The sequence below is a fragment of the Podarcis gaigeae genome (genome assembly GCF_964106915.1).
Source record: "Podarcis gaigeae genome assembly, chromosome: 6".
Taxonomy (NCBI): Eukaryota; Metazoa; Chordata; class Lepidosauria; order Squamata; family Lacertidae; genus Podarcis; species Podarcis gaigeae.
Genome location: NC_139682.1, coordinates 75,602,546 through 75,620,334, shown reverse-complemented (window position 1 = coordinate 75,620,334; position 17,789 = coordinate 75,602,546). Strand labels below are relative to the sequence as shown.

The 17,789-nt window shown below is 44.3% G+C and overlaps 1 protein-coding gene across 1 annotated transcript in view; it reads right to left on the bottom strand.

The window, feature by feature from the left end:
• The window catches only part of ABCA4 (ATP binding cassette subfamily A member 4), a 106,718-nt gene that overhangs the window by 63,221 nt on the left and 25,708 nt on the right, over positions 1-17,789 (bottom strand). Inside the window, exons 7-12 of the mRNA XM_083743151.1 lie at positions 11,833-12,030; positions 6,682-6,771; positions 5,504-5,744; positions 3,853-3,992; positions 2,448-2,564; positions 1,416-1,613 (exon numbers count right to left, since the gene is read on the bottom strand). Coding sequence (XP_083599277.1) covers positions 1,416-1,613; positions 2,448-2,564; positions 3,853-3,992; positions 5,504-5,744; positions 6,682-6,771; positions 11,833-12,030 — 984 coding nt within the window. The remainder of the gene's footprint in view (positions 1-1,415; positions 1,614-2,447; positions 2,565-3,852; positions 3,993-5,503; positions 5,745-6,681; positions 6,772-11,832; positions 12,031-17,789) is intronic.

Here is a 17,789-nt window from a genome sequence, read left to right as displayed (position 1 = left end):
TTGCTTCTTTGGACCCCATGGGAGAAAATGTATGTTTCTGTTTCTTTTTCCCAATGGGACCAAGGAGATGGAATTGGCCAGGGAGTAACAGGATCTGGAAGTTGGAAGACACAGAAAACTAGACCCAGTGAGACAAATTCTAGTCTAGTCTTCCCTTAGACATGCTTGGTTTTGTTTGTTTGTGAGCTCTTCTCATGGGGGAGGTTTCCATCAAGTAAGTCCTCATCTGGATTAAAATTGGAGGCATATTATATGCTTATACCCAATGTTTGGTCTCAAGTGTACAGTATTACAGTAAGAAAAAGTAAAAGGTAAAGGAACCCTGGATGGTTAAGTCCAGTCAAAGGTGACTATGGGGTTGTGGTGCTCATCTCGCTTCAGGCCGAGGTAACCGGTGTTTGTCTGCAGACAGCTTTCTGGGTCATGTGGCCAGCATGACTAAACCACTTCTGGCACAACGGGACACTGTGACGAGTGCCAGAGTGCACAGAAACAGCCTTTACCTTCCTGCTGCAGTGGTACCTATTCATCTACTTATACTGGTGTGCTTTCGAACTGCTAGGTTGGCAGGAGCTGGAACAAAGGAACGGGAGCTCACCCTGTCACAGAGATTTGAACCGCCAACCTTCTGATTGGCAAGCCCAAGAGGCTGAGTGGTTTAGACCACAGCGCCACCTGTAAGAATTACCCTTCCCACTGCAGTGGAGTCAACCCCCCATGCTTCTGTGTGCATCACTGTTGGGTGCACCTCTGGGCTCGAAGGAGCAGGCCTAGGCAGGTAATTCATGCAGACACAATAGTTATTTTCCTCTGAGGTCAGGTAATTTTGCAGCGGCCTTGCGTCAGAAATGATCCAATCACACTCAATATGGATCTGTGGCAGAACTACAAACCCTGATTGCAAGGAAGCAAGACCAGAGCAGTGAATCATGCCAAGAGGGATTGGGCAGCCTCCTTTCCTTGGCTTCACAGAAGCCCTTAATTACTGAATTAATTTATTTATCATGCCCCCATGTCTCTTGATTGAAAATCACCACACTGGTATTCCAGAGGTTTTTTTTTACTTATGGTTGCATGCTTATTCCTTCTTTGTCTTTTAGAATTTGCATTGTGGACTGTAAACTTCAATTGAAACTGCAAATACATTGTTTGCCCAAATCAGCCCAATGCCAGCTCCCTAGATTGTGAAAGTTATGACCCTGAACAGCACACACACAGCCTAAAAACTCTGCAGTTTGGCTGGCTGGCTGGCAGGATTGAAAGCTACTGCTTTACTATAGGAAAGAGATCTTCCAAACATTGTCTGTGTGTCCTGTATGCTTTCTATTAATTCTTATTTTCTAAATGTTAGAGCATTGATGTTCTAATACTGTCATGAGCATCCATCCTCCTATTGAAAAAGATACCAGCCTTACCTGCAGGTACTCGTGGACCATATGCAGAGCCTGGTTGGCAACACTGAAGACATCCCTCCAATCAAAGTTCACCATGCCTTCCCTTCTTCTCTCTGGTGGCCCATTGTAGAGAAAATTGATCACATCTTCTGCAGTGAAACCTTCAGAACCCAGCTGCTCATTTAAGAAGCCTTTCACCGTAGGGTTTTGCAAAGTGTCCTAGGGAAGAAACATTAGGTCTAATTTAACATATTATATTTGTACATGCGTTTGTATTCTATCACCTGGGAAACTGCAACCTTGGTAACTCCAAGGGAAGAATTACCTGCCACTAAGCCTACATGGATAATTCAGTCTGGGGAAAGGTCAGAATCAGACACCAACCATCCACACAGGTGTAGAGGAACCCAAACCGTAACCCTGCCTAGGTCTGACCCCTTTGCCCTAACCAGCTACTTAGAGGCTAAACATTAATTGCCCTTGTGTTCACTGGCTTTGAGGTAGATAGAACACATGGGTGTGGCAGCATAGCCCCTTCTCCAGACCAGTCATAACCAAAGACACCCAACACGGGCTGCCATATATCCGGAATTTCCCAGACATATCCAGAATACAGCAGTCGGAAACCGTGTCCAGGTGGAAACCACTGAAATGTCCAAGGGAAAAATGGGCGTATGGCAACCCATGTTGGAACTTTAGGTTTTGGCGAATTAGCTCAAAAACTTCATATATATTTTTGAGCTCAACAACTTTGGCAACACTATATTAGCCCTTGTAGCTGGGGTTAGCTCAAGACATAGTGCTGTCTGAGGCAAAGGGACAAGATACTTCCTCCCATTTGAAGTACAGACTCTGAACTAACAGTTGACCCTTCAGGTATGACAGCATCGTCCATTGTACCTGAGGGCAGCAGGATAGCTTGGGAGTCCCATTAGGAATGGGGGATAGGAGAGATTGCTGCCACCCCAGCACCTGCTGTCTGAAGCAATCACATCACTCTGCCTAATGGATTCCAGTTCCCTTCCCATACCAAGTAAGGTATCCTGCACATACCCGGATCATGTTCATTTGCACACTGTCTTGAAAGAAGCTCCACACTTGGGGTCCCACTTCCTTCCAGGCTTTAGTCAAGAGTCTGAGGCGCACAAGTTCCTCAAATGTGGAATTTGCCTGAGTTAGGAAGTTGCAGGAGGGAGAGGAAGAAAGAATCATAGGAAAAACAGAAGATTTGGGGATAGTCTTAGACACCAGCTAGTCCAAACCCCTCAACCCAGGAAACCCAGAGCTACAGCATCCCTAAGCAATTACTGAACAGTCGAACATTAAATCCGTATTTCTGCTGCCTTCAGAATACAAATGCCTATTGATAATGTGGCAATATTCATGTGGCAGTAATGTGTCTTGGGAGCGAGACCCTGGCCCCTAATATCACCAGTGGCTTCACCTGAACATTCACATATTGAGTGGGAATATCTGAAGGGAGATGTTTTCATGTGTTTGGCTGAAGGCACTTGAAGCCCTTCTGCAGCCAGGAACTCAGAAAGCAGGGAGGAGTCTAAGCATGTTCAGGGGAATACACAAATAACCCCCCTTTCAGACAGCCCTGCCCAATCTACAAGAGTTGGGGCTGGTGCTGGTGAGGACAAGTTTTTGTGGGACAGCGGGAGAGGCATGCATTCTGCACCCATATTCTGCACATTATTCCCCCATACTTTTGAATAATGCCTGAACAGGGATAGTGAATTCATATGAAACTTAAGAACCTGAACAGTTATTGTGATATAGATTGGTGCTTTGTTATTTAATTACTGCAACTGGTCTCTGGGTGGGCCAAAAAACATGGGATATCAGTGCAGTAAAATAAATTAGAAAGTGGACTTGTGTATTATTTATAGTGGTACCTCAGGTTACATACGCTTCAGGTTACATACACTTCAGGTTACAGACTCCGCTAACCCAGAAACAGTGCTTCAGGTTAAGAACTTTGCTTCAGGATGAGAACAGAAATCGTGCAGCGGTGGCGCAGTGGCAGCAGGAAGCCCCATTAGCTAAAGTGGTGCTTCAGGTTAAGAACAGTTTCAGGTTAAGAACAGACCTCCGGAACAAATTAAGTACTTAACCCGAGGTACCACTGCATACCAATTCTGCTTCATTCCAATTTTTGCAATCCTGGGTTTGCATCAGCAAGCAGAAAAAGATCTGCTATAGTAGCTACATGGATTTCTTTTTTAAAAAACCCCAAATGATAAGTATTAGAGAACTAAAAGAGGCTGGGCTTCCCCCTTTCCTCCCCAGTCCTGAGTTCAAAGGCCACATTACATTTTCTCGAGGGGGGAAAAGGTCTGTTGTTGCCTGCAGCAACAGCTTGGTTGCCACTTGTTCAATGGACCTCTCTTGCAAAGCGCTCAAGTTATAAACACTGCAGGTGCATAGGTGTAGCAGAGAGAAAATAACTTACATTCTTCAGTATCTCGTGAACGGCAGGTGAATCTGGAGCAAAGAGGATTTTCCCCATCAATAATGGTTTCATAGCCCTCCAGGCTATTTTGGTTAAAGGATTTGATTCCATAGTCTGGATCAATGTGTTACAAAAGGGAGCTGTTGGAGGAGAGGGAGGGGAAAGGAGATATGTTATATAACACTGGCCCCAGTTTTTAATTGTTCACGACATTCTGCAGGCTAGCCTTTCCATCTTACCAACAGAAAATTGCAGCTACACCAGTTTCTAGGAACTCAGCAAACAGAGCAAAAAAGGTTCAGGTTGCATCTATGCAGCCGCCATGCCTTTAGTTAAAAGAGCAGTGTAATCCTACTTGACTGAAATCTAAAGGACGGAAATTCCAGGGTTTATTGAGCTCATTTTACAGCAGCAGTACAACGGCAGCAGCAGAACTAAGCAGCCTTTTCCAAAACTGGTGCCATCCAGGCGGTGGTGGTGGCCTCCAGGTTAGCCTTTGTCAACCGTGGGTCCCCAGATGTTGTTGGAGTACCACTCCCATCATCCCTGGCTGCTGTCCTTGCTGGGTATGGATGATAGGAGTTGTAGTCCAATATCATCTGTGAACCCAACAGTTGAGAAACGCTACTCCAGATGATGAGGGCTGTTCACAAGGGAATGTGGCACGCTGGAAAAGGTTTCCCACCCTTGTCCTAACATAGCAGGGGTGGAGAACCTTCTTCCACCTTAGGGAAGCACTCCCTTCTGGTAAGCGTTCTGAGGTCCTCACAACAAGGTGAAAGTGGGCGGAGCAACAAAGGTCAACTTTACAGTAGCTGAGTTTCTACACACACACACACGCCTCCTTTCTTCCAAACCACGAGGACCTCTGTATTGTCCGTTCAGACAAGCAAGAGGCATAATCAGAGCTCAAGGACACATTCCAGCCTGATGCAAAACTAATGAGGAGACTGTGGCTACGGCCTCAGAAGATTCCTAAGAGCCAGGTCAGTTTTTGGACTACAACTCTCACCATCCCTAGTTAGCAACACCGGTGTTCAGGGATGTTGGGAATTGTAGTACAAAAGCAGCTGGAGACCCATGTTTTGGGGGAAATGGGGCTAGATAGACCGGGAAGGCCGCATTGGAGTTCCCCACCCCTGGCCGTAATGCCAATTTTGGAGTCTGTCTCACTGAAGCGCCTCTTTCAGGTAATTTAGGCAAATCTTAAAATGACAGCAACCTTGCATTGCTAGCAAACACACACACAAGTTCCTGCCCTAATGATTCTAGCTGCTATATGCCTTTGCATGGATTAAGTTGTTAGGTGAAATTCCTGAAACAACTACAGTGGTACCTCGGGTTACATACGCTTCAGGTTAAATACGCTTCAGGTTACACACTCCACTAACCCAGAAATAGTGCTTCAGGTTAAGAACTTTGCTTCAAGATAAGAACAGAAATCGAGCTCCGGTGGTGCGGCAGCAGCAGGAGGCCCCATTAGCTAAAGTGGTGCTTCAGGTTAAGAACAGTTTCAGGTTAAGACGGTCCTCTGGAAAGAATTAAGTACTTAACCTGAGGTACCACTGTAATGGCATAACAGTGGCATTATCAATCTTAATCTTATAATACAAGCCTACATGAAGCACAGCCAATGGGGTGGGGGACTTACTGGTTGTGTTGTCATACACATAAATGGATTCCTTCTTCGTGGAGTCAACCCCAAGGAAGGCCTTGTAATTATTGTCTTCGTACCAGTTGAGAGAGATTATTCTGGAGCCACCTCCCTCTGGGTAGCCACAGAGAAGATCAGAGAATGAACTCATCAGCTGCCATAAGGACACAGGCTCCCCATCTTGCAGAAGCGGTTGTAGGATCGATAAAAGGTCCTGAACACTTGGCCTATGTGCCAGCTGCAATGAAACAAAGCGTTTTTAAATGAATGATTGCCACTGCAGCAAACTTGCCCTCTTCAAGGCTTTTTGCTTTTTTAAAAGTAACAAACACTGCTCCTGCTCTCTTCTACTCTAATTAAGGACATCTTTGGCTATGCCCCTCCTAAATACAAAAAAGGTGCTGAACTGGTATTATGGTGTTTGAAAGAAGTATCAAGCTGCACTGAGGCAAGATGCAGGTTTGATCAGGAACCTGAAGACTAAAGATAGTCACATCTGAGTGCATTACTAAGGGCTGCATGTTAATCATCATCAAGTGGGCATGCAGAGATAAGCAACGGAATCTGTAGACCAAACCCAAAAGGAGGTTTGGAAGTCAGGCAAGGTATATAACAGCAGAGAATGAGCTGAAACAGCACCCTCATACATGGAGACAAAGAGCAGCGTATTATCAGATGTCCTATATAGGTTCTGGATATATCAGATTAGAGATCACTGTTAGTCAGTCTGAAGCTGGATTCAGAAATGTAGGTTGTACGGTGAACTTCACCACTTCAAATTTCAGATGGTGAAAACCATTTTGGAATTCTACCTCATGTGAAAATAGTGTGCTCAAATGAAAAGCTAGTTCACATCAGAGGGTAAGATTCTAGCCTCGTCTTCTTCCTGCTTTTTAGTTGCAGGTTTGTTTAACATAGAGGAATATGCAATCAGTTACCAGGACACTGAAGGTGCAGATCTGTATAATGCATGGTTTCTTAATAAGTCACAGGCAGCCGGAACAAGCATTAAGGAAAACCAGTGGGTGAATATTAAACTGCCCAAGCAGTTGGCATGTTTAAATTCACTGCATAAGGATGCCCGCCTGTGTCCAATGCAAATTCCTTACAAGTTTCTTACTCAATTTTTATGCCAGTTGCACTCTTTTCCATACCCCACAATGCTAAAGTGTTACCTCTTGCACGGCTTGGGACACATTAGAAAGCACTCGTCCCCACATTTGTAGATCAGCACCTTGAGCATTGCCGTCTAACACGGTGGGAAGCTGTAAAAGAAAAGTGAATGCTGGTGAGACATAACTAGTATCTACCTAAATGCTTTCAGAGTCAGGAGCTAGCTTGTGCTGGCCTCCTAGGCTGTGTTTCCAAACCTCCAATGCCTTGGTCATCCAAGTTGCCCTTTTCCAACTCTCTAGAAGAAGACAATGCCATTTCTCTAATCAGGGAAAAGACCCCCTTAGGGCCAGCCCTACTACAAGGAAACATCATCATGCAAAAAATGATGAAGAGAAAGAAATAGATCTGTATGGCCTGCCCTGTGCTTCGTAAGCTAACCTGCTGTACTTGGCCCGAGTGGAGGAAGTTTCAAGGTAAGATGCAATTGTCCATCCCATCAGGTTGTGTACATGGAATGGGGGGTGGCTCCACCTTGTCCTTCATCTCGGGCAGCAAAATGGTTTGGGTTGGTCCTGAACACCCTAACACACCCTGAACACAAAATTCATACAGGCTCAAATAATCATGACTTCTTGTTGTTTAATCTCAACCACAGAATTCCTAGGATCATCATCACGAAGAACTTAAGGTAAGAGTTGTTCAACAATGGAACAGACTCCCTTGGAAGGTAGTGGACTCTCCTTCGCTGGAGGTTTTAAAGCAGAGGTTGGTATGTCCATCTGTCATGAATATTTTAGTTGTGATTCCTGCACTGATGGAGATTATTCTCAGGGTCCCTTCCAACTCCACAGTTCTATGATTCTATCAACGATGCAATGCCTAAGGAAAGCACGATGCCTTTCCATGTGTCCTCATGTTTCCTAACTTGGAAACATTTTAGATTTTACTTGGAAATCTACAGAATTCCTAGGATTTGCATACAATGCCTAGACTGATCAGTTTTCATTTGACTTTGTTTAGTACATTATCTATCCACGAATGGACAACATTCTGCAGAGTATCTAAAGTTTGTACTTTGTAGCACATGCATATTCATCACATCTCATGGTTTACAAGCAGGTTACTGATTTCTACAAGGGCTGCTTTCAGCATAGGATGCCAACTCATAGCCCTGATTTTGCCACTGTCCCAAAACATGCACCACTACTGCTTCTGTTTACTGACCGTTAAGCCAGCAAGCAATATGTGATACTCAGGATATTCAGGATAGCAGCAGTAGGACCATGATCAGATGATTGAGTTTGTTATGGAAAGCAATGTAAACAGACCTGATTCCATGCTTGCCACCCAACAATATAGCTATCCTATTAGGGGACAAGCATTTCTAGATGTGGCAAAGTGGATTGGACCCTATGGTGCTGGCCAAGATCTTGCGACATCTGAAAGACTTCCACTTCTTTTCCTGGATGTGCAAGAAGAAAGCATGAGCAGTGTTGCTTTTGTTCCCACCCTGCAGGCTGTGGGGAATCACATATTCCAAACATGATCCACTCCCTTTTCACCCTGCAGGTATCGTCTTTCTGGCTTGCTGAAATTATTTCAGAATGCATCATTCTGTGGCATCACACATACCATAGATTACAAGGGAGGCCTCTCTAGTATTCATGGCCTGTCACCTTATGAGAAAGTCCAGTCAGACCAGGAAATTTTGCGGTGAGTGATTTTGCAGGGCGAACAAGGAATTTTAAGAATTTGCCTAATCCATATTGCTCTCTGTTCATTTCCTTGCTCTGTCACACACTCCCACACTCCCACCAGTGACTTGGATTAGTTAAAATATTCAACCATCCTTTAGAACGTCTCGGAAGAATTTGATTTTTCATGTGACCACAGCTAGAGGCAGCAACACTCCTGAATGTCAGTTACTGGAAAACACAGGAGAGGAGAGTGCTCTTGTGCTCGTTTCCTGCTTGCTGGACACTGTGAGAACAGGATGCAGGATTAGTTGGATCACTGGCCTGATCCAGCAGACTCTTTTCATGTTCATATAATGAGGTATATGGTATAAGGCTTGGTATAAGGCAGCTTCCAAAATGACTGAAGAGTTGAGGTGATGGCCAAATTGTGAGCTCATTTTGAGGCCCACCAGTATCTGTGGTCAATTTCTTCACAGTAGCTCTGCCGATGCCCTGCCTATCTTACCTCAGAGGTTAAAGATAGGAAATCAATGCCAGAATTACCTTCAAACCATAACAATGAATTCCCTTCCAGGGGGCAACAATCGTTCACCCGAGTGTAGGCTGAGGTAAACTCTGACACCAGAGTATTTGCTTTGCAGGCAAAGTTCAGATTTCATATCCTTGGGGCAGAGTTGTAAAAAGCCCTAAATCAGATTGAAAGTTGAAAAGGTTTGTGCGGGGACTAGCTATTCTGCTGAAGGCATCATTCCTTCCAGGCAGCAGACTAACACAGAATGGGAGAAAAGCACAGATCACTTTCAGGCTGTCAGGGACCTGACAAATTGACAGTTTTACAGTGCACACATGCTGTTATTTATAACCTGTCGTGTACAGTGAACAGGAACGCCTGTAACCCAAACAGCCCCGAGCTACTGTTGATGTTTTCTCTGTAGCCTCTGAAGGCAGAACGATGGAGAGATCATTAAGACTCTGCTATGCCTTCCGCTCACCTGAAAAGTTTTGCAACGCACAATGACATCCAACATAAACACGAAAGCAGTCCTGTGGATACGTTTTGCTCTGCCCTCCTCACATTCTGCCTGGGCCTCCACATAACAGCCTTGGCTGATTCCCACTGCCCACATTTTCCGTCCCTGGTACTAGTCTGCTGAACACTTCTGGAGGAAATCTGAAGAATGTGCTGACTCTGACATTTGTAAACACAGCCTTTCCTCCTTCAGCTCTACCCTTTGCTTTGCCAGAAAGAAAACACACACACACACACACACACACACACACACACACAACTGTACTATTCTCTCTGTGTGAATGTGTAGTGAACACTCCAGTCATATAACCTTCTCCCCAAATCTTCCCCTTCACCCCCACATCAATCTGCCAACAAGATCTTGCAAACTTTTCCCAAGGAAAAAGATCTAGTAGAAATCCCCCTCCATCCCCCTTCTGACTCCTTACTAACAGGGGCTTCATATCACAATTTGGGGCCAATTTTTCTGTGTGTGCATTTCTTGCATTCACTTCCATTCATTTCTGTTTTTACAGTCATGGATATTCACTGCTGTCTGCTATTTGCTGTCCACAAAAGCCCATGCCTAAGTGGGCGAAAGTTAACAGAATGCCTCTGCTGCATTGTCATTGTTTTGTCCCTCTGCAAAATGGTTAAAGTGTTGAACATGGGAAGACTAGGTTGCACACAGGTGAGGAGCAAACAGAAGTAGAGGCTGTTATCATTAGAGGCCACTAACTAAAACATCATTCATCACACACATGACAAACTACTCACTTAAAAAGAAAAAGCTCTAACAAAATTCCATGCCAGAAGTGGCTGCCAAAATATAACAGGTTATTTTTACTCATTGGATTTTCCACAGAAAGAGGAAATCCGGATTAAAAGTTTTCTGAAGGTATGAGCTATTGTATTGATGATTACAACAACATCACACAAAGACACTGCAAAAAAACTTGTGTGTGTAAGCAGCACCAGTTCCACAATAGTCACATCTGGACGAACCCTGGCTCTTCCTCAAACCGTAAACCCACCCCAACTATTCATTCCACCAGCCCAACTCTCATTCCTTCTCTGTCTCCCACCTGTAGTTTTGCAGCTCTTGCCCTACCCTGCGCGCGCTCGCTCTCTCTCTCTCTCTCTCTCTCTTTTAATGTTTAATTTTCCCTCCTTAATAAAACCCTTAAGGGTTTAACCACATATCATCTTTCAGATACGTCGCACACCAAACCTCCTTGAATTCAGGGAATGAAGGAAAGGCTGGTAGCAGGCGGCGGCAGGGGGCGGGGGACGGGACAACCCACATCAACCACAATTACATCAGCAGATATACATGAAGGGGCAATTAAGATATAATGGCGGTGTGCACATGTGTATTTTTCAGCAGGCCATCCCTGCTGAAAGAAGGGGGAAGCGGAGTGTCTTATGTTAACTGTAAAAGGAAGGGAGGTACTGAACCCTTCCCCCTTCCGTTCTTTACCTCCCCATAGTCTAATGAGTAAAAATAACCCGCAGTCACTGCTGGCATGGAGGTTTGTTAGTGCATTTTTAGTGAGCAGTTTGTTACATGTGTGGCACTCAATTCCCAGCAATCTGAACAAATCACAGTTCCCAGGATCCTTTAGGGGCAGCCATGTGCATTAACAGTATGGGGTGGGTACCTGCACAACCCCAGGGCTCATCCAGACTTCATTTTGTGCCACATGTTCTAGGCACAGCTACAGGTTTTCTAGGTCCAAGTCCAAGTGGATTTATTTTATTATTTTGTCCCACCGCTTTCCCAGGGAAAACCTAGTATGAGCAAAATTCCAGTTTTCAACCACAAATGCTGCCAAACCGCATCTTGATGGCTCACAAGAGCAAGGCATGCTCAAGGATACCGAAGATAAAACTCTGGCAGAATCTCAAGTGTGAAACAAAAATGTGTCCTGGAAAGGGACTAAGTGTAAGAGATGTCATAAATGAATTCAAAATGGCAACAACCTGCTATCATGTAGTCTAGAGTTATGCAAAGGTTTAAGCAATTAAAATGAAATGATAGCAAACCAAGCAGTTCTTATGGAATCACAGAATGGTAGAGTTGGAAGGGACCACAAGGGTCTTCAAGTCCAACCCCCTGCAATGCACGACTCCTTTCCCCAATGTGGGGTTCAAACCGACTGAGCTATTGATCGCCTGCCCTGCAGGAAAATGCTGAAGGATGGCATACACCTGTTGAGGACTCCAGCCAGTCAGCCGTGCCCGCTTCCAAGATAGCCATTCCTTTCCACAGGAATCCTTAACCAGGATCCCACAGGACCCCTGCCATGGCGCCGGGCCACAGGTATAGCATACCTAAGGTTCCTTTTTCTCAGAGACCAGCAACATAACAACATCTAATAATTTTACTTCTTCCTCTGGGACAAATACAGCAGCAGCACTACTATCCAAGCAACAAGAATTTTGAAAAACAAGACAAACGTAACCATATCTAAAAAGATCAGCCTTTGGCAGCCAGTACTCACCAAATGGAAAAGTTTGAAGAAGTCTGTGTTGGCGTACAAAGAGTCCTCGACCTTCTGCAGGTCCTCCTGGGAAAGGGCACACATTGCCTGGTGCACAGCTTGGAAGCCCCCTGGACTGCTGAAGATAATGAAGCGATTCAGCAGGGCCTGGCTACAGGCAATATCTTTCAGAGTCAACTCTGGGACGCCAAAGGCAAACTGTAGGCAAAAGACAAACCATACAAGATTAGAACCCCCTGACCTTGGAGCATGGGAAGTCCGCCAAAAATTTATAATCTGGCACAGTATTTGGACTGTTTGATTGTCGTATAATCTGTATAATTTGGAATGTTTAATGTGGTCTTATTGGATTGTTAAAATAGAAAACAATAATTATTATTAAAAAAAAGACAAACCATACGTATTCTTTATCAATGTGGAGAATCGCTATCAGTTCGCTTCAGTGCACAGCTCAGACCTTTATTTATTTGTGTTTGTTTTCAATACTTATATACTGCCCAACAACAAAAGTTCTCCAGGAGGTTCTGTATTGGGACCTGTGGTGTTGTTTTTTTAAACTTGTCCTTAAACTAGTGCCATTTTTCTAGATAAAAAGTTGCCGGAACTCAGCATGAACACCTCCCTCATTCTCTTAGAATGGCAATGGCGCCCACCTGAGAGGTGCCAGAACTGAGTTCCAGCGAGTTCCGGCTGGGAGGGAAAAGCCCTGCTCTTATGGATTTAGGAGTGAACAGTGAAGTGGCCAGGTTTGCTGACTATACTAAATTGTTCAGGGCCATCAAAACAAAATGAGATTGTGAAGAGCTCTGAAAGAACCTCTTCAAACTGAGCAAATGGGTGGGGAAATGGCAGATGTAATTCAATGTAAGAATGTGTTGCAAGTTGAGGCAAAAATAAAATAAAATTCCACATATAAGCTCAGGGGGTTTGAACTGGCATTGACAGACCAGGAATGAGGCCTTGGGGTTGTAGTGGATAGCTTGATGAGGACCCAGTGTGTGGCAGCAGTGAAAAAGGCAAATTCAATGCCTGGAATCATTAGGAGAAGAACTGAAAATAAAACTGCCAATCTCATAATGCCATTATACAAATCTGTGATGTGACCATATTTGGAATACTGTGTGCAGTTTTCGCCACCGCTCACCTCAAAAAGGATATTGCACTGTTGGAAAGGGCTCATAATGGCCCTTTGAACAAAATGATTGAGGGGATGCAGCAACTCCCCTATAAAAAAAGGTTGAAATTTTGTAGTTTATAAACAAAAGGCAAGTAGGAGTCGACGTGATAGAATTCATAAAATTTATGGCATTGAGAAATCCGCTCCACTTCCCAGTGGGGAGGACTTGCGGTGGACCACGTGGCCATCCACTCCCCTCCGGGGGTGGGGGCAGAGTCCCTTATCACCCAGAGGTCCAGGCATGTCATAGATCCACCCAGCCAATCAGCTGGCTGGGGGGCATGACCGTGATCCATTTAAACCAAGGCTTGAGCCAGATAACTTCCTTCTGGTGCGCTTCCTTGATTTCCCGCCCGCCCTCCCTATTTTCAGGTTCTCAACATTGGCCTTGCTATGGACCTCAGTTGGTCGCCATTGAGGGGCCTGGTAGGAATTTTTCCACTTGGCAAATTGGCTTGGGACATTTGGTTTTTGCCTACCTCGTAGCAATCGTCACAACTTTGTAAGGTTTGGCGGTTAGGCATTGGCTGATCTTATGATGGGAAGGGGAAGTGTGGCCATCACCTGCCCCTCCAAGCTAAAGGGTATTTCGTTAAGGGAATCTGGGGGTGTGGATCTTGTCTGAAGCCCGGGGTGAGGCTAGGGCCATGCCATGACCCCGTCGGGAACCCAGGAGGAGCTCGAGTTGGTTTGCACCGACAGGGCTCCCTGTACTGGTGGTTGACCCTTACAGGACTCCCTGCATGACAGGCAGGAGTCAGATATAGTCAAGCCAATTCCAATGCCTAAGCCAATGCCGCTCACATTCTGTAGCCAATAAAGTTGTCGCCTAAATTTGCCCAATAATATTAACCTAATATCTGTGTCCTTGTGTCTCATTCATAAACGAGGGGGTGGCCTCGGGGTCTCAACATGTGAAGTGCATGGGTAACTTTTCATGAAATTGAATGCTGAATATTCAGGACAAATAAAACAATGTTCTTCTTAATGCAGTGCATAGTTAAACTATGGAACTCACTCACACGGGAGTCAGTAACGGCCATCAACCTAGATGGCTTTAAAAGAGAATTAGGCAAATTCATGGAGAAGAGGACTGTCGAAAGCTACTAGCCATGATGGCTGTGCTCTGCCTCCACAGTTGGAGTCAGGAATGCTTCTTAATATCAATTGCTAGGAACCACAGGAGGGGAAAACATTCTTGTGCTTGAATTCTGCTTGTGGGTTTCCCACAGATATATAGTTGGCCACTGTGGTAACAAGAGGCTGGAGTAGATGGGCCACTGGTTTTATGCAGCAGGCTCTTCTTATGTATGTTTACAAGTAAAAATAAAACAAAACCATAAGTACAATATGAAAATAAGCCTAAAACAGAATAAAAACAGCAGCAGAGGGCTATGTACACACACATTAGCTGCGATCCATATCTATCCTGTAGTTTTATAGGAAATGTGATGTTTTGATATGTTTACCCCTCCCAAAAAAAGCTTTTAAACCAAAAACAGAAAAAAACAATGTAGCTACTATTTAAGCCAATAACGCACACGCAGTCTGAGAATGACCTATCTGTCGTTAAAGTCTGTACAATGGAACTTAAAGGTACTAAAAATATATTTCAGATTAAGAAGCTTGGGAAAATAAAAGGGGCTGGCACCTGGTCCCCCGCCCAAATGATTACTGTAGCCAGTATAAATTATGTAGAATAGCAAACACTGCAGGATAAATGGTGCATAATAAAATAAATTATGCAAGCATGCAATAATTTTCAGTGTCTGTACAGGTCATAGACTATTGCTGCAGAATTTGTATTCCTTTGGCTAAGATTTATTATTATTTTTAATACGTAATTTGGATGAAACCCGAGCAGCTATCTTTTAGATTGCTGGGGGGCGGACGGAATGCCACTAACAATTATTGTTTTACTGTTGGTTTTTCTCTATGATGTTTTTATTTTCTGAAATAATTTGCAGCTGCTGTGATTGTCACAAATACACTTTGGTGTAGAACAGCAGGATAAAAAGCACTGAGATCAATAATAAATAACATCTGTGTTCCCCATGATGGATGGGCCAAGGACATCAGAAAACAACCTTGTGTTAGGACACAGAAATGAAAACAAGATTATACATCGGCTTACTGAAATTAACCACAAGCCCATAAGATGTCCTTTATGTGCAGAAGCTTCATCAAACAGAGGCCCAATTCAGAAAATGTCCCAGAAGAGCAGAGTTAGAAAAATATTACACCTCTCCATACAGTTTTCCTGGTAGTTCTGACTACAGCCAACCTTACCCGCCCCCCCCGCCCCATTTTTCTTCTGGGAGTCAAAAGCTGCCTGTTATCTGCCCTGCAGCCTCAAAGCAGCAGTTGAGAAATACATTCCAGTAATTTTATCAGCGTGCCATTGTTCACTGAGCACTTTCGAGATGAGGAACAAAATATTTTCTCAGTTAGGTGGCCTCTAGATTAGGTTTAGCTTTCATGAGCAAGTGTGTGTCATTTCCTGCACTCCCAGGGTGCTGTGAGGTCAGCGCTTCAGCTGTGCTCAACCCTTTGCAGAAAAAAGAGGTTCAGATGCTCGTAAACAGGCCTTAGTTTGACCAGTATCCTCTTTTCATTCTCCAGAATGGCATTTAAACAGGAGGAGGTGAACAGGATATATGATTAACAGTGGGCAAAGCAGCATCAAAGCATCCCATGGTAATGACATCCGTTCACAAAGCGTAGCTCCAAGAGCAGCTTCTGGTCAACTGGAAACAGGAAGTTGCTTTGCAACTAGAAATGTGCACTGTACATTTAGATACATTTCCAGATGAACACCGGACAGTCTTAACAATTGAATTGCAGATGGCTTTGCTGCTACAGAATGGGGATGGGGCGGGAATACAGGACTGAATGACGGCATGCTCCCTCTTACGTGAAAAACACTGCACAAAGAAAGCTAGGTATCAGGGAGAAGGGTTCTAGCCTACCCGCACCCCTGGCGTACTAATTTTCTATCTTTGGGGATTTTCATGTGAGACTATTGAAACATGCCACCTCCTCACCCCATCTTTAGACTATGCTGCAGTCCGTGAAAATGTTTATTACTCGGATGGCTGACTGCGTGTAGATGAGCCCTAAGAATCACAATGGAGATTTGCAGACCTGGGTCAGCAACCCAAGGGCCACTTTGACAAGGGAATGGGATGTAGGTTAATGTATACTCTGTATTAATGAGGGTTCACACTCATTAGTGTGTACAAGCACACTCTAATAAATTACGATCAAGAACTCCGCTTCACTATTCAGGTGCTGAAATCCGTTTGATTTTTAGCCAAGCAAGCACCTTTACAAGAATACATGATGAGATGGCCAACATGCTATTCTTAGAACTCAACTGTGGTTTCTTTAGCGGGGTGTTAAGACTGTCTTGCCATTGAACACACTGGTGTCTTGGTATTTTCAACACCCATCAAAAGAAGACCGGTGAGTGCCCAAAGTCACCAACACTGGGCCCTGCAGGATTTGTTATTTGTTAAAATAAAAGAGCAGGAGAGATAGGATTTTATTTCACTGAAACCACTTGTGCTGGTAAAGACTGCTGGCTTTCACATCACATAGAACCTAACTTTTTTTTTCCAGGCTGTCAGGGGTAAAAAAAATAAAATGCTTTCTTCTGTGCAATTCAGAGAGCTGCCAGGGAGCTTCCTACAGCTCCGGTCAGAACCCAATCAGCTGAACAATCCAGCAAATGATCATGCAAGCCACCTACAATTTTCAAAACCCCAAAGGAGTGAAAAGTGAAAAGCAAGCTCATTAATTCTATCTCCTGCTGGCCCCAAACAGCCACACGCATTTCCCAGATTTGGGCATTGTACAGCAAAAATGAAAAAAAGGGGAAATAAAGAAAAAGGGATTGTGCCCAGACAGCTGGAGTCCTTCCCTCCTTCTCCCTGCACTCTCACACGGTCAGAAAGGCTTTCGTTCCAGAGATCTGATTCAGCCGGCCTCATTCAAAAGTGCAACATTCTTCTCACAGCTCCCAAGCCACAAGGACAGAAGGGGGCAATGGCAGCCTGGACTGAATCACACACAAACTATCTGTGAGGAGGAAATGCTGGGAGATAACCTGGGATTGCAATTTTTTTTTTTTTTGCCGAAGTGCTATTATTTTGGTGAGCATTCAAGACAGGAGATCTGTCATCCGAGGGTCCAGTCTATTCACCTGGAACAATGCCCTGACAATGCCCTTCCACCTCTGCCCTCACTGACATCAGGAGTGGTGGATTTTCAACATTCCTCCAACATGGGCATTGGGGTCCCATTCACACTTCTATTGAGATAAAGTGATGCATAGACAACCACAGAGGGAGCCCAAGCCAGGTCTAGTCATGGATGAAAATTTCCTTACTGGGCATGTATCCATGACTGAGCATCAGCCTCTTCAGGCCTCAAAAGCAATAAAGGAAACTTCTGGTAATATTTGTGCCTTAGTCATGGATTGCTTTGGAAGAATGGCCAAATATTATGTCTCATTACCAAGCCAATGGTTAAAGATTTGCTGCAAACCAGGATGTGAAACCAATAGGGTAGTTTAAGGTGGTCATGACTATATTCAAGCTACGTCTATAGCTTTTAAGTTACTCAGCAGCAGCTGCCATTTGAACTGTAGACTGAGCAGGCACACATGTCACCTGCTGGTCAAAGTCTTTCCCACTGCTAAGATGTATTTTACTTTGTTTAAATTACAGCACTTATTTCTGCATTTGCATCCACTCATATAAATTAGCATGTGCAAATT